The following is a 27,506-nucleotide window of genomic DNA, read 5'->3' on the forward strand; positions in this document are numbered from 1 at the left end:
ACTTCCAGTACTTTTTAACAGGTAATTTTCTAGAAAAGATAAAATCATGGCTCTTATCAATGAAAATGAAATGAAACATTTAAAGATATAAAATGAAAACATTTAAAGATTAAAGAAACCCTCTTCATTAACAAGTGAACCACTCCGATGTTATACCAGTATCAATTTTTTTCCGTTATCAATTTTTATGATTGAAAGTTAACAAAATATTAAGGATCATAATTTAATTAATGTTGTCACCATCTAGGTATTCATCTGTTTGAGCAATAAAGTGACAGCAAACAATTATTTATTATTGTTATTGAATGTTCTATACTTTTCCTTGCCTTTATTTCAGCAAAATCATTGTTGTAATTAAGATTTCTAAAAATAAATGGTCTTGGGGTACCTGGGTGACTCAGTTGGTTAAGCATCTGCCTTCAGCTCAGGTCATGATCCCAGGGTCCTGGGATTGAGCCCCGCATCTGGCTCCCTGATCAGCGGAGATCCTTCTCCCTCCCCCTGACCCTGCCTGTGCTCCCCTACTTGTGCTCTCCCTCTCTCAAATAAATAAATAAAATCTTTTAAAAATATGGTGTTATCTTTATGCCAATTATATCTCAAGAAAAGTGGGAGAAAAGAATGTTAAATAATTCATTAATATTTCATCTTATATATTGAAATTATATTTTGAATATATGATACTCAAATAAAATATATTAAAATTTTTAAAAATTGTGTTATTTTGACAATATTATATGAAATTAACAAACTTACTTGAGCCATTTTTTTTTCTTACATTATTTTTAAAAAGTTATGTTCTCATTAGAGGGCATTCTGCTGCCATGATTTCACACATCAAACTTTGTAATGGAGTTTCATAAATTTACTGTTGTCATAGGAGATATTACACAATGTTTTAATATCATCTTATAAGTTGTTATCTCTGTTACTACAATGTCACCGTTTCTTAAAAGCATTGTCTAAGGCCATGTAACAGTTCTTAGGATCTTTCATCATTTCACTGCTGGGATGTTATAAAGAAAAGCAAAAGTAGCAGCATGTTCATGAAAAATCTTAATCTGTGATGGCCTCAAAGTAGTCTGTAGAAGTCAGTTTGAGATTATTTGGTGGTAAATCTTCTTCATGGTCATGTATGGTGAACATAATATAAGGTGGCTCCTATGCAGTCCTCCTTCTCTTGGTGTTCATGCTTTTGTATATTCCTCCTCCTCTTGAGAGTGGACCGGACCTGTAGTTTGCTTCTAACCAATGGAACATAGTACAAGTGATGAGGTATCGCTTCTGTGACCATATTATGGTATATAAGACTTTGCCTAGTTAGTGGACTCCCCATAGAGACCATACTGGTTTGAGAAAGTAAGCAGCAGCCTGTTGGGAAATAATACAACCCAGGTGATGCTGTGTATAGCCTTGTGAGACCCTAAGCAGAGGACCTAGCTAGGCTGTGCTTGAATTTTTGACTCACAGAAACTGTGAACTAATCAGTGTTTATTTTAAGTAGCTACATTTGAAGGAATTTGTTACTCAGTAGAAAATGAATATGTGATGCAGATGTACTTTTCACATTTTCTTTTATTTCCTTATATCTCAATGTCACTTTCCTTGTATTTGCTATATGGAAATTCTTCTGATTAAAATATTTTTTTAGTCTTTTAAAAAGTGAAAGAACCCAGCTGCCAAACAGATTTCTTTTGTTTTTGTCCTCCCTCATCAAATGATAAAATGTTAAGTGTATGTGTAAGTTTATTTAAAAAAAAAATCACATAATTCTTTTTTTTCTTTTAAAGTCCTGTGAGGTTGGTTTCCTTTCAAAGATTTTATTTATTTAGTTGAGAGAGCATGAGAGAGGAGAAGGTCAGAGGGAGAAGCCGACTCCCTGTGCAACTGGGAGCCTGGTGTGGGACTCGATCCCAGGACTCCAGGATCGTGACCTGAGCCGAAGGCAGTAGTTTAACCAACCGAGACACCCAGGCACCCCAAATCACATAATTCTTCAAAATGGTTGTGCCATTTTATACTCCCACTAGTGATACTGAGAATTCTAGTTGACCCACATCCATGCTAAAACTTGTTATGGTCAAACTTTAAATTTTAGCCAGTCTAGTGGGTGGGTAGTGGTATTGTATTGTAGTTTTAACTTACATTTACCAGATGAAAAATGATGTTGAGCATGGTTTTCATATATTTATTAGCTATTTGTATATCTTCTTTTGTGAAATGTGTGTTCAAATCTTTTGCTCACTTAAAAAAATAAATTGGTTAATTATTATATAGTTGTAAGAGATGTTTATGTATTCCAGATACAGATTTTTTTTTTTTTTGTCAGATGTGTTGTGACTATTTTCCTCTAGTCTATGGCTTACCTTTTCCTTTGGAAGTACATGGAATAGTATCTTTTAAAAAGCATAAGGTTTTAGTTTTGATGTTCAGTTGTGAGTTTTTATTTTTTATTATTTATTAATTATATATATATATATTTTAAAGATTTTATTTATTTATTTGACAGAGAGAGATCACAAGTAGATGGAGAGGCAGGCAGAGAGAGAGAGAGAGAGAGAGAGAGAGAGAGAGGGAAGCAGGCTCTCTGCTGAGCAGAGAGCCCGATGCGGGACTCGATCCCAGGACCCTGAGATCATGACCTGAGCCGAAGGCAGCGGCTTAACCCACTGAGCCACCCAGGTGCCCTATTAATTATATATTTTAAAAAGGTTTTTATTTATTTATTTGACAGAGAGAACACAAGTAGGCAGAGAGACAGGCAGAGAGAGGGGGAAGCAGGCTCCCAGCTGAGCAGAGAGCCTGATGTGGGGCTCCATCCCAGGACCCTGAGATCATGACCTGAGCTGAAGGCAGGTGCCCCAAGTTTTTATTTTTTACTGTGAGTTCAATTTGTGAGTATTTATCCTCCGTCCAAGAAATCCTTGCCTATCCTGAGATCATGCAGATTTTCTCCAGTGTTTTTGTTCTAGAAGTTTTGTAATTTTAGCTTTTATGTTTGGGTCTTAATCCTTTTTTTAAGTTTTAAAAATTGTGATAAGATACATATAACATAAAAATTTGCCATTGAATTGTATACAATTTAATGGCATTAAGTTCATTCACAATGTTGTGCAACCATCACCACTATATTTCTAAACTTTTTTATCATCCTAAGTAGAAACTTTGTAACCTTTAAGCAGTAATTCCGCATTGTCTCCTTTTCCTAGCCTCTGGTATCTCTATTCTACTTTCTGTCTGATGTATTTGCCTGTTGTAGGTATTTCATGTGAGTAGAGCCACACCATATTTGCCTTTTTGTCTGGCTTCTGTCACTTAGTATATTTCATATTGTCTGTATCTTAAGTTTTGATAAGATATTTTATGAACTTTTAAAAAAGATTTTATTTTATTTTTTAAAAAAGATTTTATTTATTCATTTGACAGAGAGAGCGCACAAGCAAAGGGAGCAGCAGAGGGAGAGGGAGAAGCAGACTCGCTGCTGAGCAGGGAGCCAGACATAGGGCTTCATCCCAGGACCCTGGATCATGGCCTGAGCCAAAGACAGATGATTAACTGACTGAGCTACCCAGACACCCCAGTTTTATTTGTTTGAGAGAGAGAAATAGAATGAATTGGGGGGGGGGCAAGGGAGAGAATCCCAAGCACATGCCACATTGAGCACAGAGCCCATCTTGGGGCTCAGTCTTAAGGACCCTGAGATCATGACCTGAGCCAAAACCAAGAGTAGGATGCTTAACCACCTAAGCCACCCAGGCACCACTGAATTTTTTTTTTGTAAGTTATCCATCTTATATATTACTGGCATAGGTTGTTCATGGCATTCTCATTCTTTTATTGCCTGTTGAAGTATTGCAATAACCCATCTTTTATTCCTAAGAACGGTAATTTGAAACCTGGTGATTCACAGACCTGTACCCCTGGGGATAAAAATATATGTTTATAAAAAATAAAAAATTAAAAAAAAAAAGAACGGTAATTTGTGTTTTCTTTCCTTTGCTTCTTGATTCGTCTTACTAGGATTTTTTTTTTCTTTTAAGTAAATTATACACCCAACATGGGGCTTGAACTCATGACCCTGATATCAAGAGTTGAATGCTGTGCCAATTGAGCCAGCCAAATGTCCCTGTCTTACAAAGATTTTTATTAATTTTATTAATAGTTTCAAAGAACCCACTTTTGGTTTTGTTCATTTTTTCCTATTTTCTGTCATTGATTTCTTCTTCTTTTTAAAAACATGTGCTTAAACTATCAAGGCACCTTCTAGAGTTTGTGACCATGCTCTTCTATCCTCCTTCCCTTTTTTTAATTGAAGTATAGTTTACAGTGTTTCAGTCATTGATTTCTGTTTTTGCTTTATGTATTCTTGTATTTTGAATTTGCTTTTTTCAGTTTTTAATGTAGAGGCATAAGTTAGTGATTTTTAGATCTTCTTTTTATTTTATTTTATTTTTTTAATTTATTTGACAGACAGAGATCACAAGTAGGCAGAGAGACAGGTAGAGAGAGAGAGAGAGAGAGAGAGAGAGGAGGAGGAGGCGGAAGAAGCAGGCTACCTGCTGAGAAGAGCCCGATGCGGGGCTCGATTTCAGGACCCTGGGATCATGACCGGAGGCGAAGGCAGAGGCTTTAACCCACTGAGCCACCCAGGCACCCCAGATCTTCCTTTTTTAATGTAAGCATTTAAAGTTATAAATTTCCATTTAAGCACTCCTTTAGCTGCATACTCTAAGGTTAGATATGTTGTATATTAATTTAATTGAATCTAAATTATTTTCTAATTTCCTGTGTCATTTTGTCTTTCACCTATAGATTATTTAGAAGTGTGACTTAATTTTCAAGTGTTGAGGAATTGTGTAGGCTTTTTTAAATATTTAAATAGCAATTGATTTTGAGTTCTGTCGTGTTCAGTTAACATTACTTTATAAGATTTCAGTCTTTTGAAATTTCTTGAGACTTCTTTTGTGTCCTAGTTTGTGGTCTTTCTTGATGAACGTTTAATGTGTGTTTGATTAGCTGCCCTGAACTCTTACCTGTGCCTTCTCAGTTTAGTAGAACTACTGTCTTTTGCTTGCACTATAGCTCTCTGTGCCACTGTAAGAAAATTGTTCCCAAGGGATGCTTCTGCATTTGAGTTTCCCTTTTTTCTGGGTTTGCATTTTTGTATTGCCTTTTCCCAGTGCCTGAAAACTACTGCCTCAAATATTTTGTCTGGTTTTATGGGGGTTTGTAGTAGAATGGTTAGTTTTGTTTCCATAACTGTGTCATAGTTGCAGGTGAAAATTTGACAATTTTTTTTTAAGATTTTATTTATTTATTTGACAGAGAGAAATTACAAGTACACTGAGAGGCAGGCAGAGAGAGAGAGAAGGAAGCAGGCTCCCTGCTGAGCAGAGAGCCTGATGTGGGACTCGATCCCAGGACCCTGAGATCATGACCTGAGCCAAAGGCTTAACCCACTGAGCCACCCAGGCGCCCCGAAAATTTGACAATTTTAATGCCTAAAATTGAGAGTTTTTTCTTCATTTTCTCGTAAGTCAGAACCTGTATTTCGTTTCAAGTTAATGATGTTCTCATTTCTTCTTCCTCATTTTCCTCTTCAAGTAACTCAGTAATATATATAATGAAGTTGTTTAACATGAGTTTTGTTTCTGTTATGATGTATAGAACTTAGTCATATTTATATTTTTAAAAAGTTAGGTGTGATTTTTTCCCTCGCTTTATCATCAGTAAAATTAATAATTTCATTTAAGTCTTTTTCTTGTCAATGACCACTCGTTTCATCATTTTTTATCCAGCTTAAATGTTTAGCCATTTTAGTGACAAATTTCTGTATAATTTACATTAAACCTATAAATATTTCTTTGTCTTCTGTGATTACTTCACCGTTAAGCCACAAGAGAAAAAAAAACACCTTTTCATTTGGCTAAATATTGGATAGATAATATTATTTTAAGAACAATTATACCTGCTTTCTATACTGACATTTGCTTCCTTTCTTTGAATATAATGGCTAACTTCCTGTTTATTGACTTGTCTTTACTACTGATAGTTTTAGGTGTGCTTTCTGGATGTGGTGAAGTCCTGTTCATTTCATTAGTGTTTGTTTTTCTTTTTAAGATTTTATTTATTTATTCATTTATTTGAGAGAAAGAGATAGATAGTGACAGACATAGCAAGAGAGAGCACACATGTGGGGAGGAGAGGGAGAAGCAGGCTCCTGCTGAGCAGGGAGCCCAGCATGGGGCTTGATTCCAGGACCCTGGGATCATGACTTGAGCTAAAGGCAGAAGCTTAACCCACTGAGCCACCCAGGTGCCCCATTAGTTTTGTTTTTTAATTTAAGCAACTTATTTATAGATTTTCTTTTTCTTTTTTTTTTAAATTTATTTTTTATTTTTATTTTTAAAAAATATTTATTTATTTGAGAGATAGAGAAAGGAAGAGAGTGCACAAGTGAGAGGGAAAGAGGCAGAGGGAGAGAGAATCTCAAGCAGACCCTGTGCTGATCATGGACCCCAAAACGGCTTAATCTCATGACTCTGAGATCTTGATCTGAGCAAAAACCAAGAGTCAGATGCTTAACCAACTGAGCTACCCAGGCATCCCAATTTCTTTTTCTTAAGCTCCACTTTCCTGCTTTTCTATCTCTGTCATGATTATAGCTTGTACTCATTATTATAATGATCTTTAGAATTTAAAAATAAAATGTAATTGTGTTCAGAGAGTACCAACTTTGAATATGTGTTTTTTTTCAGTTTCCAAAAATATATTACAAAATATAAAAATACAGAACGCTTCATGAATTTGTGTGCCATCCTTGTTCAGGGACCATGTTAATCTTGTATTATTCCAGATTTAGTATATGTGCTGCCCAAGTGAGCACAAGTTTGAATATATTTTTATAAAAAAAAAAAAGTGTTATGGGGCGCCTGGGTGGCTCAGTGGGTTAAGCCGCTGCCTTCGGCTCGGGTCATGATCTCAGGGTCCTGGGATCGAGTCCCGCGTGGGGCTCTCTGCTCAGCGGGGAGCCTGCTTCCTCCTCTCTCTCTCTCTGCCTGCCTCTCCAACTACTTGTGATTTCTCTCTGTCAAATAAATAAATAAAATCTTTTTTAAAAAAAGTGTTAAAAATGGAAAATTTTCATGCTTCCAAAGTTATTTTTGTTTTTATTTTTATGATTTATTTATTTATTTTAGAGAGAGAGCATGAGAGCACAAGCAGGGGAGATGGGGAGAGAGAGAATCTTAAGCAGATATCCTGCTGAGAGGAGCCCCATGTGGGGCTCAATTTTATGACCCAAGGTCAAAATCAAGAGTTGGACACTAAGCCAACTGAGTCACCCAGGTGCCCCTATTTTATTTTTAAATATTTGGAATTATTGAGGTATCTGGGTGGCTTAGTCAGTTGAGTGTCAGACTCTTGGTTTTGGCTGGGGTGGTCTCAGGGTTGTGGGATTGAGCCTCAGGGCTCTGCAGTCAGTTGGGAGTCTGCTTAGGGTTCTCTCTCTCTCTCTCTGACCTGCCCCCTGCTCATGTACTCTCTCTCTAAAATAAAAAAATCTTGGGGTGCCTGGGTAGCTCAGTGGGTTAAAACTGGGTCATGATCCTGGGGTCCTGGGATCCAGCCCCATATCGGGCTCTCTGCTCAGTGGGAGGCCTGATTCCCCCCGCCCCCACCTCTCTGCCTGTCTCTCTGCCTACTTGTGATCTCTGTCAAATAAACAAATAAAAGTCTTTAAAAAAAAAAATCTTTAAAAAATTAAGCTAAATTAATGGGCACCTGGGTGGCTCATTGGGTTAGGCCTCCTGTCTCAGGTTGTGATTCCAGGGTTTTGGAATCGAGGCCTGCATCAGGTTCTCTACTCAGCGGGAAGCCTACTTCCCCCTCTCTTTCTGCTTGCCTCTCTGCCTGCTTGTGATCTCTGTCAAATAAATAAGTAAATCTTTAAAAAAATTTTAAGCTAAATTTTAAAATTTTGTCATTTTTAGATAAATCTAAGTATGTATTTTTAGAAAAAACTTTTCAGTCTTAGCATTAACTGTACAATCAATTGTCATATGAAAAATTAGTCTATGGCTTTACATATGTTATGTGTAGACCTGCACAAAAATAAATTTACTAGTACTATGAATTAATTCGGCAAAATGTTCCTCAGCTGCCATGTGCTCTGTTACTGAATACTGAGCCAAATGGTGGATACTGGCTAAATGACGGATATCTTTCAAACCATGAATTAGAACAGAAAGAAATCAAGTAAATAGTTAATTTGGCTGTATTAGGAACCAGCATTTGTATTAGACAAGAAATCTGTTATATTCATGTTACCTGAGAGGAGGAAGGATTTGACAGGTTAATTAATTTGCCTTTTTCCTTTTAAGGCCCTTTGCTGTTAAAATATTTTATAATCTCAACAGAGTTCTTTCTTTTTTTTTTTTTAAGATTTTATTTATTTATTCGACAGAGAGAGATCACAAGTAGGCAGAGAGGCAGGCAGAAAGAGAGGAGGAAGCAGGCCCCCTGCTGAGCAGAGAGCCCAATGTGGGGCTCGATCCCAGGACCCTGGGATCATGACCCAAGCTGAAGGTAGAGGCCTTAACCCACTGAGCCATCACCCCGTCAACAGAGTTCTTTAAGAAGCTTGTTGCTTCACAGTCTATAATAGCAATCTGACATGGTTGTCTTCTTAAAATATACATAGGAAGAAAAAAAATACATAGGAAGAAAGATGTGGGTAAGTGTTTTCCTGGGGTTTGAACAGTGTAAATAGTAAGAATGGATTTTTAGGGTTCCACTTTGTCAGTGCAATGTTTCAGATCACAGGTGTGACAGAGGCAACCCATTTCTTTAGGGAATTTATATTTTGTGTTTGTGGTTTTGTAGAACTGCTAAAGTGAGTAGCTCATGGCAGGGGCCTTTCTTGTCTGGCTGTAAGGATGGTAACACAGTCAATAAATAGTTGTTGTGTGAACAAACAAGAAGAGGTTGCTGTTTGATTTTCCATACCTCAAGTTGTTGGGTGCTCTCCAATCCTGGGGAAATGTTAAACTTTTGTAGTGCTGACAAAGCTACAGGGATATTGGCACGAATGCAAGTAAGTTTAAAGAAAGTGCTCTGTGTGGAGATACGTTAAACTCTAGGAGTAAGAGTGATACCTTCGTTGGGTCAGATGAAGAACATAATATACGATTCCATTCTCTAAAATTCAAATATTTTTTAACCTTTAGCATTATTTAAAGAGCTCCCTGCTCTCTCACCTCTCCCAATTTATTATTGCACAGCAGGCTAGGGAGAAATGTATTTGCTATTGTCAGAATCTTCTGCTGAAAGGTATTTATAGCACAGAGGTTTATAACATTGATTCTAGAGATTACTTCAGTTCACCAACTTGGCTGAGCACAGGAATACTTCTGGCTAGCATAATTCATCTATAGGATAACTAGGTGCAGATATATCGAGGAAAGGTATTTTCCCCTTTAACACCCCTTTAAAGATTTTAACCTCTTTGTGTGTGTTTTTTAACAATGGGAATAATAATAGCACACGTATCATAGGACTGTGATGATGAGGACTACCTTGGTATTATGTGTAGAGTGCTTAGAATAAAATCCAGTACATAATAAGTCCTTGTAAATACTTACTTGTACTTACTTACTTGTAAATACTTACTTGTAATTGTTACTTATAATTGTTTCATAAAACAATTCTTACTGTGTGAAGTACTCTGATATTTTCTGTTCTATTTCATTCTCTTTCCCTTTTAAGAAAGTGTTTGTCCTGACTTCTAAATTGATTTTATGAGTTACTAAATAGTTGTGACCTGCAGTTGAAAAAATATTGGCTGGGATAGGAATTAATTGTTTGGCTGTTACTCTAGAAAAACAGTTTGACGTACTTTGTCATGTCAGTAAATTCGAGGAGCCCTTCAGAGTTGGCAGGGGCTCTTAAGCAGGGGACCAAGACTTCTACTTACTCTGGTTCGCCTAGCTCCACCGGATCACTTGGCTTTCTTTAGGCCAGGCTGTTTTTGTCAGATGGTTTCTTGTATGTTGGGGCTTATCTCCTCCTCTACATTGGGATCCAGCTCCTGGAGGGCAAGAACTATAATAATTGCTAACACTTTTGGGGTGTCTGGGTGGCTCAATCGGTTAAGCATCTGCCTTTGGCTCAGGTTATAATCCCAGGGTTTTGGGATTGAGCCTCATGTGGTATTGGGCTCCTTGCTCAGTGGGGAGCCTGCTTCTCCCTCTGCCTGCCACTCACTCTGCTTGTGCTTTTTCTCTCTCACTATCTCTGTCTGTCAAATAAGTAAATGAAATCTTTTTGGAAAAAAAAAAAAAGCTAACACTTCTATAGCACTTCCTCTTTGCTAGGTACTTTTCCGCTTTTCATATATTAATCTTCACCACAACCTATTTATTAGGCACCTGAAGTTATTTTCATTCTACAGATGGGGAAAACAAAGCATGCAGAAGTTAGTTAGCTTACCCTTCATTAGAGTTCTTCTGTAGCTTACCATAATGTCTTGTGTAACATCTGCCATACAGATGATTTCATTAATAGTTACTGACAAGTTAAACCAAATAGTTTCTGGGTTTATTTTCTTAGCTTTCTTTTGGCTTTTCTCACCACAAGGTTATTCAAGTGATTAGAGAGTAATAGAAATTGAATTAGCAGTAGAATTTGAATTAAAAATGATGCTGAACTTTTTCAAAGAAAGGAATTCAGAATTTATTTAAATTGGTCAAATTCAGAATTTGAATAATGGCTCTGCTTTGAGCCCTAACATTAAGACTGTCATCCTCCACCTGACATGGGTTTGAGAATGAATAAGTTACAGAAATGCCCACCTATTCTTAGCTCCTTAATTTACCGATTTGGGATCTTAGTGTGCTTTCTTCCAGTCCCATGCCCACTGCAACAGCTGTTCTATACTGGCCCACGCCTCCAGAGTAAATGGTATTTCTGTCACAGTGTGAGTTTTCAAGTTGGTATGTACAATTTTTGCCAGAGTCTTCACTGCTACCAGGCCTCAGGGTTGGAGGTTGCAACTGACTTGAGGGGGAGGGAGTTTGGTGCTTGTCACTGAGGAGGAACAAGGTGCTCTCTGACGCTCTGATTTGTTACAGGCTGAGTGTGAATGATGTCAGGCAGATCAGAGGACAGCTGATTCATTTGGGATCTGGGACTCCTCACTGTGGCTCACTGCTGCCTCCTGGTCTCTTAGGTCTTTCGCAGAGGGGGTGGGAGGGAATTCTGAATATTATGTTTTTGAAGAACAGTGCTTTAAATTTTCTCTTAAGTTTGGGGAGCCTTTGTAAGTTTTCTTTGGCTTATAGACCGCATACCCCTTGTGTGAGAGAACTTCCTGCCAAGACTCCCGAGTGTGAGAGGGCAAAAGCTTTGAGTAGCCAGGAAAATGATGAAACGGAGGAGAGAGAGACTGGGAGCACCATGTCTGCGGATTCAGTAAGGAGGCTGGGGTCTCTTGAGTGGAAAATGGTAGATGTCGGAAAAGAACTAATGCCAACTAACACACTTTCATTTGCTTGAATAAAGACTCTGCTTTGGAGATGCCTGTCAGAAAGAGGGCTTAGCTGGCATCACAAATTCAAGGTCAAAACACTGGTCCCCGGCAGGGGCCTATGGGCCTTCTAATTATGAAAATTGAGTTAGATGCCATTTTAGGGGTGCTTAGGTACCTGGGGAACTGGGTTAACAATGAAGATCTTTTTTTCCTGTCCTGAAAGCAGTTGTGTATTTAAACTTAGTGTCGAAGCTGCGAATACAAGCCCCAAGAATGTGAGAAACAAATGGAAATGAAAGTATCTTCTTGGACTAGAGAGGGTGTTGTATTTCTGCCCCAGGCCTGTCAGCTCAGGACCTCAGATCTGCCCTTGCAGATCCAAGCCTGAGTCCTTTAGGGTGTGACCTGAATTTTATTTCTGTGTTGGCCAATAGAGAAATAAAATAGAAAAAAATAGAAAAATACTTAGATAAGGATTTCATAGCTGGGGAATGGAAGAAGGCTTCCATGTCAGGTTAGCTTTTCCAGCAGCTTCTCAGGCTTATTTAATGAGGAAGGGTGCATTGATCAGCAAAATAGGGAACCAGGGAAAGAAGTGTCCTAGAATCCATTCTACTTCAGTAATCTGTCTTGAACTGTCTTTGCAAGACTCACAGAGTGGAGGGCATGCCCTTCAGACTTTATTCCCGTGAATATTAGAGTTTACCTGGAGATAGCATGGTATGCTTGACTAGACACACGTACTTCTTCAGTGGGTTTCCCTTGGGTCACTGCTCTTCTGTGTTAGTGGATGCTCATTGATTAAATTAATGGTTGTACCAGACCTTGGAAGACTGTAGTTGTTTGAAGCATATAATTGGAAATACTGGCGTATGTTTAAAAAAGTGTTTATTCTCCTACTAAGACTAAAAGTTAAAGACTATAAAAAGAAGCTTCATGAACTAAAGTGTCATTTAAAGTGAAGAGGATTTGTTAGCAAAATTGTAAATTTTTAAAATTAAGCTTGTAGTGTAAGAGAACGTAAGTGGTCAAAATCATTCTCTCCAAATGTTGGTGCACTATGGTTGGTAATCGTTGTGTCTGTTTTAGTGACGTTGAATTTAGCTTAGGAAAATTCCCCCTGTGGAACTAGTAAGTAGTTTATAAATCACCTTTGCTTTTTCAAACATTCCTTTTTAAACTCTAGCCTCATTGTATAACCAGTTTGCAGAGTGGCAATTACTAGCAAATAGAGAATGAGATATATTCTTATAGATTTATAATATTAATTATATATGCATCAAAATGGCTAAGGCTCATTTTAAGTGTTAGGATTTGAGACTCCAAAATTTTGTATAAGCAATATTATTTAGGTTAATAAGAACTGTCTTATGGTATATTCTATTTAGCTCTAGCTTATATATACTAGGGAGCTGATTTTTTGAAATATTCTTTAGAAAAGTGAAAATTCTTTTTGAAAATGAGAAATTAATCCAAAGTTAATATCTTCAGTTCTTGTAATTTTTATTAATATGTTGAATTTATGGAAATTTGAGCATACCTGTAATTTAAAATAGTTTTCTACCCTCTATTTTTCTATCCTTTTATATCCTCATATTGTGTACTCATCTGGGAAATATTCTGAAGCCAACTAAAGGGATAATTAGTAGGAAGGTAAAGATTTCCTTTGACTATATGTAATTAAACACAAGTAGAATATAACCATATATAAACAGTCAGTAATAACAGTACAGAAACTAATATTTTTAAACAGGTGCTTATGTGATACTTAAGTTTTTCAAAATCTTTAAAATGAATTATTGTGGCTAAATATGGTATTTGTATAGAAAGCCATGTTCCTACTATAGTAAGTTAAATGCTGTGCATCTGTCAATTATTTTTCATCATCTGTGATATATCAATGATCAAAGAAGTAGAAACCCATATTTACCATCTATCTTCAGTCTAATGATGTTGTTTACTTAATAGTCTTCAGTACGACTTAACATGTATCAAGATGATTAGGTTGTTTTTAGGGGAAAAAAATAATCTAAAAAACCAAAATTTAAGTAGAAGCAAAATTCATTATACAGAATTAAGTGATGTTATTTAAAGTTTCATTAGGCAAAAGTTAGCTAAATAAGTTGGTGTTATTGTAGATATAATCTGTTAGTGTTTTACTTTTATGGATATATTCATTTCTATAGGAAGTTTTAGTCATTGCACACAAAATATTACTTACTGCTTGCTAATTGGTGAGTTTTAGATTTGCAATATATTTCCAGAAGCCAATTCTAAATACTTTGAATACCCAAAGCTTAAATTTTTGGTTTTGATTCTATGGATTAAATTTTAGTCTCGATTGTCCTCGTGTGCCATTGCACTGAGGTAGGATATTTGAGAATGATTTTTGACCACTTTTTTTTTTTGAGCCTCTTGCCTAAACTAACCCACTTTGAATATGTTTCTTTTTACTTGAGAAATTATCCCTGACCCTGCTTTTTTCTACCATGGTATGTTGTCAGAATCTCTACTCTTTGCCGAGGATCTGAAGTAAACCAGCACATGTTTTCACCCACATCAGCTCCAGCACTGTACTTCACTAAAATCCCATTTAGCGCTGATTGTGCCCTGGCTACTACTTCTCCTCTTGCCTTTTTCCTGAACCCACAAGCTCATAGCAGTCCTGGCAGTCCCTGTTGCAGCCACCCGCTGCAGTGGAGGTAAGGAAACCTGCTGCGACGTGAATGTGGGCCTTGGTGATTGCTTTTGGCCTAGTAGCTAAAACCCAAAACTTTCTCCTTAATAATGGGGAGAAACAGAATAAAAGTCACAGAGAAGAGTAAGAGGAATGTCAGATATTTCTGCTATATTCAAAATTCAAGAGAAAGAAAACATATCGGTAGTTAGACAGTTATGTGCCCATTGTGACAGTAGACAGCCCTGTGACCACTCCATGGGAGAAGCATAGTGTGACAGAATGCTAGAGCTCTCTAAAGGTTAACTAGTCCAAATGCCACATTTTGCACAACAGGAAAATTTGATTCTGAAATAGGTTAAGTGATTTGTTCAGATTGCTGAAAATAACCCTCTTCTCCTCATTTCTTTCTGACTTTTTATCTAGAAACCATTTGAGTACATGCTATGTACTAGACACTGTTTTAGGCCTGAAAAACAGAAGAGTGACCAGAAAGAGCTAAAGTCCCTGCCCTCAGAGGAGCTTAGATTCTAGTGGAGTAAATATATAAATCAATAAATATAAAACAGATGGACATATGCGATATTGGGAAAATAAAGTAGGTTGAGGAGAGTACGGAATGTGAGGCCGAGGGGTTGACATTTTATATAAAATGGTCAGGGAGGTTCCTCACTCGTAAGTTGACACATGAGCAAAGACCTGAAGGAAAGTCCCAGAGCCAGAAAAGAGGTGTCTGGAGAAGAGTGTTTCAGACAGAGGCCACAGTAAATGCCAAAAACCCGATCTAAGAGTTTGCTTCATGTGTTCTTTGTTCAGCAGAGTCCAGTGAAGCTATGTGGAATGAGTTAAGAGGTGGGAAGTGGGAAATGAGGTCTGAGACATAGTGATAAGCCAAATGGAATAGAGCTTTAAATCCATCGTAAAAATTTTTGTTTTATGCTGAGTGACGTGAGAAGCTCTTGGAGGGTTTGAAGCAGAAGAATGTTATGATCGGACTTAAATCAAAAGGATCCCTCTAGCTATAGTTAGAAGGTTACTGGTATAATCTAGCAAAGACTAAATGATTGTTTGAACCCTTGGTGGTACAGGTGGTAAAAAGTGGTCAGATTTGATTATGTATTTTGGAGGTAGAATTGATAGGATTTGTTGATGGATTAGATGGCAGAGTTTGAGAAAAATATGAGTGAAGGATGACTGAAAATTGGGGGTTAAACAGCTAGAAAACTGTAAAATCCAGAAATTGACACTGGGAAACTGTAAGAGATCGCTGATTAGACATTTGGTTAAAGATAAGTGAAATTTGGGCTGAGGGTATATAAGGAATTGTCAGTGTTTAAGTGAAACAAATGATTAGGTTTGTGAGATCATCCAATGAAAGTCTGTTGGTAAAGAAGGAAGAAATGTCAAAGGATTGAGCTCTGGGGCCATCTGACTTCAAGAGATTGAGGAGATGAGGAACTAGCAGAGGAGAGACTGAAAAGGAGTGGGGCTTTTTAGGAATGAGAAAAATCAAGAGAGAGGTAACTTGGAAACCAATCAAAAAATTCTTCAAAAGAAAGTATGTTTGATCAATAGGTATTTGTTAAGCTTTATGTTAGAAAAAAAAAAACTAACCAGGAAAACTAGGAATTTGAGTAGAAACAACACTTATTATATAAACTTAAGTGACATTATTTGATACAAGACTTCAAATTCCACAGACATAACTAGAGCAGTGTTAGACTGATAGAGGACAATGTTAGGGGCTGACTTTCCCTGAAGTCACCTTTCCAGAGGTACTAGACTTGGTATATGATGCTGGGTAAAATGGTAAGTTGGGTAGCACCACAGCCTAACGTGTGCCCCCTTCTTGGCATGTGACTCAAAGTCTTATCTCTTCACACCTGTGGTTTTGAAGCTTAGGGCTTGAAAACATCTTAAATTTTTGAATATTTTTTTCCTACACTTATTCACATGTCTGTGTTAGTGTTTCACTCCATTCTTCTTTTGTATCCGTCCCATGCCAGGTACCAGTCAGTGACACAGCAAGGTGATTTTACCTTGTTGTTTGCTGCATATGTTTGTATTTCTTTAAACATTCTTGAATTTTATTCTGCGATGCAGCTATATTATTCAGATATAGTTTGATCATTTTGAGGATTACTTTTTGGCTTTGTTGGGTGGGCCTAGAGTAGCTTTGGGAGCTAATTTTTTCTTAATTCTAAGGCAGTGCTTTCTGAGTACTCTAGTCAATGTCTGTGCATTATGAGTTGGTTCCCTCCCACACACACCCATGCTGGTGGGAATACGATCTATTCCTATGTGATCTCTGGGGAGTGCAATGGCTACTCATTTTCTTGGATAGTTTTCTCACCCACATCACTTGGCTGAAAATTCAAGAGGAACCCCCTTGCTGAGCTCTCTCTGTCTAGCTCTCTCCTTTCTAGTACTCTGCCTTCCAAATTTTAGCCACCTTAACCTCCCCAGCTTCTCTGTTCTGACTCTTCGATTTGGGTAGACAGCTCAGCTCTTTGGGTACTCTCTGTGTTTGCTTCCTAGAAATGTTCTCAAGGTAGTAAGCTGGGGCAATCTTAGGACTTACTTTGGGGCAATTTTAGGGCTTACTTTGTATGTTTCCCTTCTGTAAAATATCTAAAAGCTATTGTTTCACATGTAGAGTTTTTTTTCATTTTTGTTTTGTTTTTACTTTATGAAGCACAAGGGTGAATCTGGTCTTTGTTTCCCCATAATGGCAGGAAGCTGAAATTCAATCTTTCTTAATATTTTGAACTCAGGCTTCTATGATCACAAGTGAAGATTGCCTCATGAGATTATTGGTAGACTGATTCATATGTTAGATAAAGCTAGTAGAAGCAGGACAGACTCTTTGTTTTACCATGCTTAGTCAAGAAAGGTTGAGAAAAGGGCGTCTGGGTGGCTTAGTGGGTTAAAGCCTCTGCCTTTGGCTCAGGTCGTGATCCCAGGGTCGTGGGATCGAGCCCCGCATCGGGCTCTCTGCTCAGCAGGGAGCCTGCTTCCTCCTATCTCTCTGCCTGCTTCTCTGCCTATTTGTGATCTCTGTCAAATAAATAAATAAAATAAAATCTTTTTTTTTTAATTAAAAAAAAAAAAAAGGTTGAGAAGTAAAACAGCAGAAGAATAAGAATAGGTAACTTAAAAAAAAGAAAAAGAATAGTAACTTTGCCAGACATTTAATGTGTGCTGAACATTGTTCTAATCCTCAGAATACCCAGATGAGATGGTAATATAAATCCATTTTATTGATGAAGTAGATAATCCAAGTAAATTTATTTATAGATGAGGGCACTGTGGTACAGAGAGGTTAAGGAAATTAATAAGTAATAGAAACTGGCATTTAGCTCCACAGAATCTCATTTTAATATCTGTTGTCCTAAACCCTCTGGTCTAATGTTTCTGATGGAACATGTGCTATTTTGTATTTAGTTAATAAACCTACAAATTCTGAGGACTTAATCGGTCCCAGGGAGCATTGTAAGCATTTACAAATTAGAGGTCATTCAATCCTCCCTTCAATTCTATGAGACAGGGATTATTATTATGCTTATTTTGCAAATGAGAAGACCAAGGCACAGAGAGGTTAAATAAATTGCTCAAGATAAAACAGCTGGTAAGTGACAGAATTGGGATTAATACCTAGGCAGTCCAGGTTCAGAGACAATATTATTATTATTTTTTAAGATTTTTATTTATTTATTTGACAGAAAGAGAGAGATCACAAGTAGGCAGAGAGGCAGGCAGAGAGAAAGTGGGAAGCAGTCTCCCAGCTGAGCAGAGAGCCCGATGTGGGGTTTGATCTCAGGACCCTGAGATCATGACCTGGGCCAAAGGCAGAGACTTAACCCACTGAGCCACCCAGGTGCCCCCCCCCCCACCTTTGAAAAGATTTTCTTTATTTGAGAGAGAGAGAGAGCACAAGTGGTAGGGAGGGGAGAGGGAGAAGCAGACTCCCCACTGAACAGGGGGCTTGATGTGGGGCTCGATCCCAGGACCCCAGGACCCCAGGATCATGACCTGAGCCAAAGACAGACCCTTAACCCATTGAGCCACCCGGGTTCCCCAAGACCATATTCTTAACAACTATATTGTTCTGCTTCTCCATCTAAGATACTTCATTAATCTAATATAGTATATCTGAATCTATATTATTTTGCAGCCCCAGTATTCTCTTCCTAAAAGACATGTTCATGACATTCTTTACTAAATTTCCCAATACTGGGGGTAGGAGTTAGTATTTTATAGTCTATTGTCATTTCCAGGCCCCTGCCTTTATTATCTTTTTTCTTCTTTTAGGCTTATTTTATTCAATTTTATCTTTTACCCCTACTCATTGCAGTTCATCCACTAATTTAGTTTTGTTCTCTCTATTCACATTTAGGGCCTAAAAGAGCATCAATGGCTAATGAGTACAACGGTGCACTTAAATTCTACAAAATCCTTACCATGTAGATGTGTGTATTGAACATTGCTGTTAAGCAATTGAGCATATACAAGTTGAGAAAAGAGAAAAATGATTCTAGTAAACAATATGAAGGACTAAAAATTAAGAGCTACTGGCAGTGAATTTGACCTCTATTTAAAAATAGATGCCCAAGGGACAGCTGGCTGGTTCAGTTGGTAGAACATATGATTCTTGATCTCAGGGTTATAGGTTTGAGCCCCACATTGGATGTAGAGATTACTTAAAAATTTTTTAAAATAAACAAATATATATGTATATAGATATATAGATAGATAGAGATAGAGATATAGATGACATAAAAAAGGGAGCTAGATAGATAGAGATAGAGATATAGATGACATAAAAAAGGGAGTTAGGGGGCGCCTGGGTGGCTCAGTGGGTTAAGCCACTGCCTTTGGCTCAGGTCATGATCTCAGGGTCCTGGGATCGAGTCCCACATCGGGCTCTCTGCTCAGCAGGGAGCCTGCTCCCCCCCCCCTCTGCCTGCCTCTCTGTCTACTGTGATCTCTCTCTGTCAAATAAATAAATAAAATCTTTAAAAAAAAAAAAAGGGAGCTAGGATTTGTACACTGCCATCTTGCAGTGGCCATATTGAATTGTCTTTTATTCTGTGAGGTGTAACTATTGATATGGACTGAATTGTGTCCTCCTTAAAGTTCATATGTTTAAGTTATAACCCCCCCCCCATACTTTTAATGTGACTGTATGTGGAGGTAAGGTCTTTACAAGTTAAATGGGGTCATTGAGGTGGACCCTGATATTTATGGTGACCTATAAAGTGGGGGTTTACCACAAAGACGCAGAGAAAACAGCCATTTACAAGCCAGGTAGTAAGGTCTCAGAAGAAAGCAACCCTACCGACACCTTCTAGCCTCCAGAACTGTGAGGAGGTAGATGTCTTTTGTTTAAGCCACCTAGCCTATGGTATTAGTTCTGGCAACCCTAGCAAACTAATAGGGCTATTGAGGCTTTTGGCTGCTTTGCCTTAAAGGGCTAGAAAATAGTATCTTTTCCTGCTCAGATTCCTAACCTTCATTAAGGTTCCCTGCTCAGAATCTTAACCTTCTTTATTGACTACATCTTCGTCATGTGCTTAGAACCTTAGTTATATGCTAGAACCAAATTGTTGCCCATAATAATTTAGTGAATAATCAATGCACAGTTTTAAAATGATGCCCACCCAATCTGCACTGCATTTCTCTTTGTTCCTTGATGAGAAAGGGTAGATGGGTCTGTTTTAGACAAGCCTGATGGTGACTCTTAGGTGTCTTGGTAGGATCTGATCAACCTTAAGAGGCATGGTAAATATAATGATTTGGGTTGAACTGATTAGCCTGTAAACTTTAGTCAACTTATGCATCTTCCAAGAATATGATTCCAGCCTATTGACTGGCACTCAGACATGGGTATTGCACTGTTGACATAGCCTGATTTGAAGGGGTGCTAGATAAGGTCTGTGGTGCAACTGGTGTCCCTGCAGAGAAGAAAGGCAGTTGTGTCTTTCGCTATTCACGGGTCCAGCTAGACCTCCTGGGGATAAAAGTTTGGTGTTGGCAACTTCCTAGAACATAGAACAGTTTAGATTTTGATTCGGTTTTAAATGCCATAGACTTTGTCAGCCCTGTAGTTGGGAGGATTCACAACAAGAAATCCTTACTAGAGTTACACTGGAAGAGTTCTAACTCTAGCTCACTCCCTACTGTGTAGGAATTCTTTTTATACATTGTCTAGGAAAAAGCTATTCAGCCTTGGCTTAAAATCTTTAGCAAACAAGAAGTTCACTACTGAAGTTTGCAACTGATACTAATTCAGCCCTCTGGCCACTCCCATGTCACATGTGTGAGAGGCTTTTTGTAGACTTTTATGGCAAAGGACAGGTGTTCTTTTGGCCCTCCTCCCAAATGAGGCAGCCTTTGAAACCCCTTTTTGGTAGTGTCAAGATTGTTTCCTGCCAGAGAGAAAGCACTATTTTCATTTTACCAACACCTGCTTTTCTTGTCTGTCTTTTTTTAAACAACTGCTTTTCAAAGTAACTCTAAAGAGGAACATCTCCAGAACTTGTTCTTATCCTGGCCCTGTTGAAGGCAAATTACTTCACTTCTCTCTGCCTCAGTTTTTCTACATCATTAAAATGGGGATAATAATAGGTTCTTCGGGGGTTGCTGTAAGGATTAGATGGGTCATTACACGTAAAATTGCTCAGAATTCTACCCAGGCTGCTGGAGCAGTTACTGTGTTGCTGTCTTTGTCGGAAAACTCACATGTTGCTGGTCCTCACTCTTCATTTGCTTTCATTTGTTTTCTCATATTCTTATTTTCCCTTGGGTAACTCTAGATATCACTTATTATTCTGCCCTGCCTGTGGAAGCTTTGTTACTGCCTAAGATAAGGCAGTGGCAGCTGGGTGCTCTTCTGCCCTCTCATACAGTTTCACTAATTGCTGCCAGAAGCTGGCCTGTTGGGGCGTAGCAGGATGTGGACTAAAATGAGAACAACTCTTCTGAGGTTGTTTTTTGGCACTAAGAAAAGTTCATCAAACTAGGTTTAAGGTGTTTCATTTTTCCTGCCCTCCTGTGTGAGGGAAAGAACAACTTGAAAGTGCCTTCAGAAGATAGGAAAGGGAATGTACTTTATTATTTTTTTAAGTAGGAAGGTAAAATAATGAAGAATACTAGCTGTGAATTATCCTTGGTATGGCAGAAAATTTTTCATAGATCCTGGCTTCAGGTAACTCTGAATAAATATATAGTCCTATTTGGCAAGATGCCAAAGTCTTGCTCTTAGATTAAGGTAAAAAAGCTGAAAGTTTCTAGGATATTTCTATTTCTGGAAGTAGGAAAATTTTGTTTACTGAAAAAATCTCTTTTTTTAAAATGTTGTATTATAGAAAATATCAAAAGCATTACAAGATAGAGTAGTCTCACGTCTTGAGTATCTACTTATCAACTCATGGTCAGTATATTATCTTCTCTGCATCTTTACCTAGACCCTGCAACTCATTTATTTTAAAGCAGATCCCAGACTGTGTCATTTTACCTATAATATTTCCATTTGCATCTCTAAAGGTAAGGGTCTTTAAAAATATAAGCATATTACCATTTTAACACCTAAAACAATAAGAATTTACCAGTATCATCAAATTTCCAGTGTTCTTTGCTTTTTTTTTTTTTTTTTTTAAGATTTACTTATTTATTTTAAAGAGAGGGAGAGAGTAGGAGGGAGGGGCAGAAGGTGAGGGAAAGAGAAACTCCAAGTAGACACCACACTGAGCACAGCCCTTACAGGGTTGATCTCACCACATCAAGATCAGGACCCCAACTGAAACCAAGAGTTGGATGCTTAACCAACCATGCCACCCAGATACCCATGTTTATTTATTTATAACTTAAAAAAAAATTTTTTTTTAAATTTCATTTATTTGAGAGAGAGAGAAAGCACAGAGGGAGAGAGACAAGGAGAAGCAGACTCCCCTCTGAGCAGAGAGCTGGATATAGGGCTCCATCCCAGGACCCTGAGATCATGACCTAACTGAACCAAGGGCAGATACTTAACCGACTGACCCACCCAGGTGCCTCTGTTCTTCTTTTTCTTCTTCTTTTTTTAATCAATATCCAAACTATGCCAAACACAGTTCATTTGATTAATATGTGTTTTAAGTAGGGTGATCTTACAATTTATTACCTTAACTGGGAGATTCTGTTAATAATTATAGTGGGACAACAGGCAGAGACTTGACTGTCATAAACAAATTGGGATGTCTGGTCACTCTGCTTCTAAGTTTCTTTTAATTTAAGTTTTTCTACCGTTTTTCTTTTTCTTTTGGCATTTCATTTGTTGAAGAAACTAAATTTGTCCTCTAGACTTTTCCTACATTCTGGATTTTGCTCTTTGCATTCCTGAGAGATTATTTAACATGTTTTTATGACCTCTATATTTCCTGTAAACTGGTAGCTTGATCTGATTCTGGTTTGATTTGGGGGACTGGGGAAGAATGCTTACTAGTTGGTGCAGTGCACAATTGTCAGGAGGCAGATAATGTTAGATCCCTCCCATGTTTTGACAGTATTGACTGTAGATAATTGTTGCCATTATTTTATTAGGAGTTTGCAAAAGTGATTCCCATTCCCTTTCCATGTATTAGCTTCAATACCTACACTAAAGGAATTTCCCCCTCATTATCTATTTGTTAGCCTTACTCTTGAGAGAGTTTAGCTAGACTCTTTCCTGGCTCTTCAACGTGATGCTTCATATGTCATCAGTTCCTGGTCTTGTTTCAAACCTGGTAACTACTGTTTTTGTAGTGAAGATTGTATACTCAGAGTAGTGCAGCAGATTTTTTGTGTGTGCGAAGGTCTTTGGAGCTTGTTCCTTAAGTAGCTGCTAACTGATTGCAGCACTGAGGAAAACCTTGGCTTCCTCTCTTGGCTCCTAGTAGGCATCCTGGGGTAGCTTTTATATGGACTCTTGTTACGCAAGTGCTCCAAGAGGTGAGAAGGGATCCAGATATCAAGAACCCAGTAGCCCAGGCCACTGCAAAGATACATGTTATTTGTCCATGGCTTTTTTTTTTTTTTTTTTAAAGGAGGGCCTCTTGCAGCTGCTTCTCTCTCATGCCCCCAGATGCTACCAAAGGAGGAACCAGTGCCAGTCCTGATTGCCTTGGAGGGTCAGTCCCTTCCCCTGTCTTGGTAGATAGAAGGTTTGGAGTTCGTCCTTTTGAGGAACTAGCACACTAGTGGAAGAGTCAAAGATACAAATAATTTTCAATGAGAGAAACAGTTACCTAATATAGAAGAGTTAATTTTCATGGTGTACCTTCAGGATAAAGTCTAGAATTGGGGATGCTGAGTCAAAGAAAAAATGCATATGTGGTTTTATAAGCTATTGTTCAGTTTTCCAACATAGTGGTTATATCATTTTGTATTTCCACCAGTGGTATAAGACAGTGTCTACAGTAGTCCCCTCATTTGTGGGGGACCCAGTAGGTGCCTGAAACTGTGGATAGTACCAAGCCCTATATATACTATGTTTTTTCTTATACGTACATACCTATGATAAAGTTTCATTTGTAAATTAGGCACAGTAAGAAATGAACAACAAAAATTGTAAAATAGAACAATTATAACAATATACTGTAATGAAAGTTACATGAATGTGGTCTTTCTTTCTCTGAAAATATCTTTCTGTCCTATATTTACCCTTCTTGTGATGATGTAAGATAACAAAATGCCTGCATGATGAAATGAAGTGAGGTGAATAATACAGACACTGTCACGTAGCATTAGGTTACTACTGACCTTCTGACAGTATGTCTTCCTGACTGTGGAAATAAAAAGAAATGGAAAAATTAAAAAGCAGGGGAACCACTGTATTTGCTCACAGCCTTGCCATTCAAGCTTTTTAATTTTTCCAGTCAGATGGGTGAGAAATTATATCTCAGAGTAGCTGACTTAAAAACAAACAAACAAACATTAAGGGGCGACTGGGTGGCTCAGTTGGTTAAGTATCTGACTCTTGATCTCAGCTTAGGTCTTGATCTCAGGGTGGGGAGTTTAAGCCCTGTGTTGGGCTCATAGCATGGGGACTACTTAAAAGAAAGTAAAATAAATAAAAAGTAAAAAAGTAAAAAATCATATTAAAATGATCCTTAAGGATGAGGACTGTGTTTTCCAACCTTATGTGGAGGGAATTAGTTTTCCTGTCCTAGGAAATGAGGTGGATTCATCCATTATTTCATTCAACAGTGTACTAGATCCTGTGAGTAGAGGAATGGGCCTGAATTGGTAGTAGGAAAATTCCTGGCAATGGCAGAGTAAGAGATACTGCTTTTTATCCAGTAAGCTTTCAGCTTTCAGCCTTATTCACCTCTATTACAGCCATTCTGATATTGCTTTGGAGTTTAGCAGATACTTTTAAAAAAGATTTTATTTATTTATTTGAGAGAGAGAGTGAGAAAGCAAGAGAGAACAAGTGGTGGAGAGGGAGAAGCAAGGACTCCCATGTGGGCCTCCATCCCGGGATCCTGAGATCGAGACCTGAGTCGAAAGCAGACACTTAACAGACTGAGCCACCCAGGTGCCCTGAAATTATTTTTAAAAAAATATCTGCTAGGGACCTGGGTGGCTCAGTCAGTTAATCATCTACCTTCAGCTTAGGTCATGATTCCAGGGTCCTGGGATCAAGCCCTGCATCTGGCTCCCAGCTCAGCAGGAAGCCTGCTTCTCACTCTCCCTCTACCACTCACCCCCAGTCATGTTCTCTCTCTCTCTCTCTCTCTCTGTTCTCTCCCCCTTCTCTCTTTCAAATAAAATCTTTAAAAAAAAAAAAAAATTCAAAATTGCAAGAATAGTTCAAAGAGTTCCCCACCCCCAAACCAGTAGTCAGCAAACTAGAACCCATGGGCCAAATGCAAGCTGCAGCCTGTGTTTATATAGCCCTTGTGCTAAGAATGGATCTTACATTTTTGAAGAGATGTTTAAAACAAAACAAAACAAAAAAACCTAAGGACTGTGCAACAGAGATCACATATGGCCTGCAAAGCCTAAAATATTTATTATCTGGCCCTTTACCGAGTTTGCCAACCCCTTCCCTAGTCCATTTGAGAATCTATTCCCCATATATCCCATCACCCCAGAATCCTTCAGCATGTACTTCTACAGAGACATTTTTTTAAAAGATTTTATTTATTTATTTGACAGAGAGAGAGATCACAAGTAGGCAGAGAGGTAGGCAGAGAGAGGAGGAAGCAGGCTCCCCGCTGAGCAGAGAGCCCGATACAGGACTCGATCCCAGGACCCTGAGATCATGACCTGAGCCGAAGGCAGCGGCTTAACCCACTGAGCCAACCAGGCGCCCCTTACAGAGACATTTTTGTAGCTATGATATGTCCTTAAAATCAGGAAATTAACATCGATAAATACCATCACCTAATCTACAGATTAATTCATATTACTCCATAAATCCCAGGAATGTCTTTTATAACAAAGGGATCCAACCAGGAATCATGTGTTAAAATTTTATTTCTTTTAGTCTCCTAAAACTCAGAGCAATTCTGTAGTCTTTTCTCAACTTTTATGACTTTGATACTTCTGAATGTTACAGGTTGGTTCTTTGATAGAATATGTTGCAGTTTGGGTTTGTCTGGTATTTCCTTAGGATTAGTTTCAAGTTATGCATTGTTAGGGAGGAAAAACTTTTCCTCTACCCTCTTAGTTCAGTGCCTGGGGGCCTGTGAATTAAACTAACAAAAGAAAGATCAGCAGGAGAAAAGGCATAAATTTTTATTAATATTTGCATGCTTAGGAGTTCATAGAAAAGGAAACGTAGCTCAAAGAACTGGTTAGATTCAGAAGCTTACATTCCTTGTTACAAAGAAAAGTGGTTTTGGGCTTCAAGGGATGGTAATTTGTGGGGCATACAGGAACTATGTGGAGGAACTAATGGAAAGTAAAGTTTGTTTATGCAGACACATTGTAGCTCTTCTCTCCCAGGTACAGAGGGACACATTCCTCAAAGGGATATCTGCCTGGTTTCAGGCAGATAATGAGAGGGTGGAGAACTCTTTCCGGATCTGTTGATTTTCATTTGTCTTTGGCTTAAAATAATGCTTTTACCAAAATAGCATATTTTGGGGTGGCAAATTCTGGTCCCCTTCAGCATGTTTAGCATAAAAAAGGGTGGTATGTTCTTCTTGTTGCATCCTATCGGTGATACAGACTTTCATTTTATCTCATTACCCTGGTATTAACCTTGACCACTTGATGTGCTAGATGTGTCTGCTGTAAAGTTACTTTTTTTTTTTTTAGGCCTCTCTAATTAGTAAGTATTTTGAGGAAAATTTATGTGACTTTTAATGAAATTATGGAACAACCCCATTTCTCATCAAATTCTAACCCACTATTTTTAGCTTCCATTGATGTTTCTTGGCTGAATTGTTACTCTGCTGGTTGTCAAATGGTATTTTTCAAATTCCTTCATTCTTTCTGCATTCATCAGTTGGCATTGCATTATTAATGGGATGGTTTCTCTTCTCCCTGTTCATTTTTTCTCTTGTATCAGCATGGATTCAGGGGGTTCTTATTTTGTTTAATGGGTTATAGTCCATTTTAAAAATATATTTATTTATTAGAGAGAGACCACAAGTGGGGAAGGGCAGAGGGAGAAAGAATCTAAAGCAGACTTCATACTGAGTGCAGAGATGGATGGAGGACTCAATCCCATGACTGCAAGATCATGACCTGAGCCGAAACCAAGAGTCGGATTCTTAATCACCTGAGCCACAGTTTGTGCCCTTATTTAATGGGTTATAATCTATTAATAACATTATATATTTTGATGTTCAAATTGTACCATATAAGGTCAAGGAGAGTCTCTTCATGCTGGCTTTTTTTTTTTTTTTTTTTTTTTTTTGGTACACATCCCCACCATTCTTTCAGAACCTCATAACTTTCTGGCCCTGTAAGACATTCCTGTCTGGTTTATTTTATACTCCGTACCCTGGCCCTTGTATTAGCCCTTTCTTCAAGGAATGCAGATTCCTTTTAGTGGAGAATGGGATTTAAAAACCACACTATGAATGATAGGCACGGTTGCTGATATTTGGGTTCATTGTTCCAAGGAATGTATACACATACCAGGCATGTGTGGGAGCCTTCCCGCAACCAGTTGGCCATCGTCGTCATCATCTAATGGCTTCTAGACTGAATTATTCGGGAAGGAAGAGGAGGAGGGAGGATTTTTAAGTCCACTACATACATTAGATGCAGCCTTAGATGCCTGTATAGTTTTTTAAGATTAGGTGTACTGAGATATCATTTACATAC

General features: G+C 38.0%; 1 protein-coding gene and 1 non-coding gene across 10 annotated transcripts in view; one reads left to right on the plus strand and one right to left on the minus strand.

The window, feature by feature from the left end:
* The window catches only part of MAST2 (microtubule associated serine/threonine kinase 2), a 212,254-nt gene that overhangs the window by 103,429 nt on the left and 81,319 nt on the right, over positions 1 to 27,506 (plus strand). Inside the window, exon 1 of one of the 9 annotated variants that reach the window (XM_059374599.1) lies at positions 4,581 to 4,675. The exons of 6 other annotated variants lie outside the window; for them this stretch is intronic. In XM_059374599.1, the coding sequence (XP_059230582.1) occupies positions 4,605 to 4,675 (71 nt within the window). In that variant the 5' untranslated portion in view covers positions 4,581 to 4,604. Of the gene's footprint in view, positions 1 to 4,580; positions 4,676 to 14,211; positions 14,230 to 23,286; positions 23,351 to 27,506 lie in introns of those variants that run through there. 2 more of the 9 variants (XM_059374602.1, XM_059374600.1) reach the window with 2 other exon arrangements.
* LOC132002317 (U6 spliceosomal RNA) lies at positions 6,784 to 6,886 on the minus strand. Its single transcript, XR_009399817.1, has one exon. It is a non-coding gene; the product is annotated as a U6 spliceosomal RNA (small nuclear RNA).

This window comes from Mustela nigripes, chromosome 14 (assembly GCF_022355385.1).
Source record: "Mustela nigripes isolate SB6536 chromosome 14, MUSNIG.SB6536, whole genome shotgun sequence".
Classification (NCBI taxonomy): domain Eukaryota; kingdom Metazoa; phylum Chordata; class Mammalia; order Carnivora; family Mustelidae; genus Mustela; species Mustela nigripes.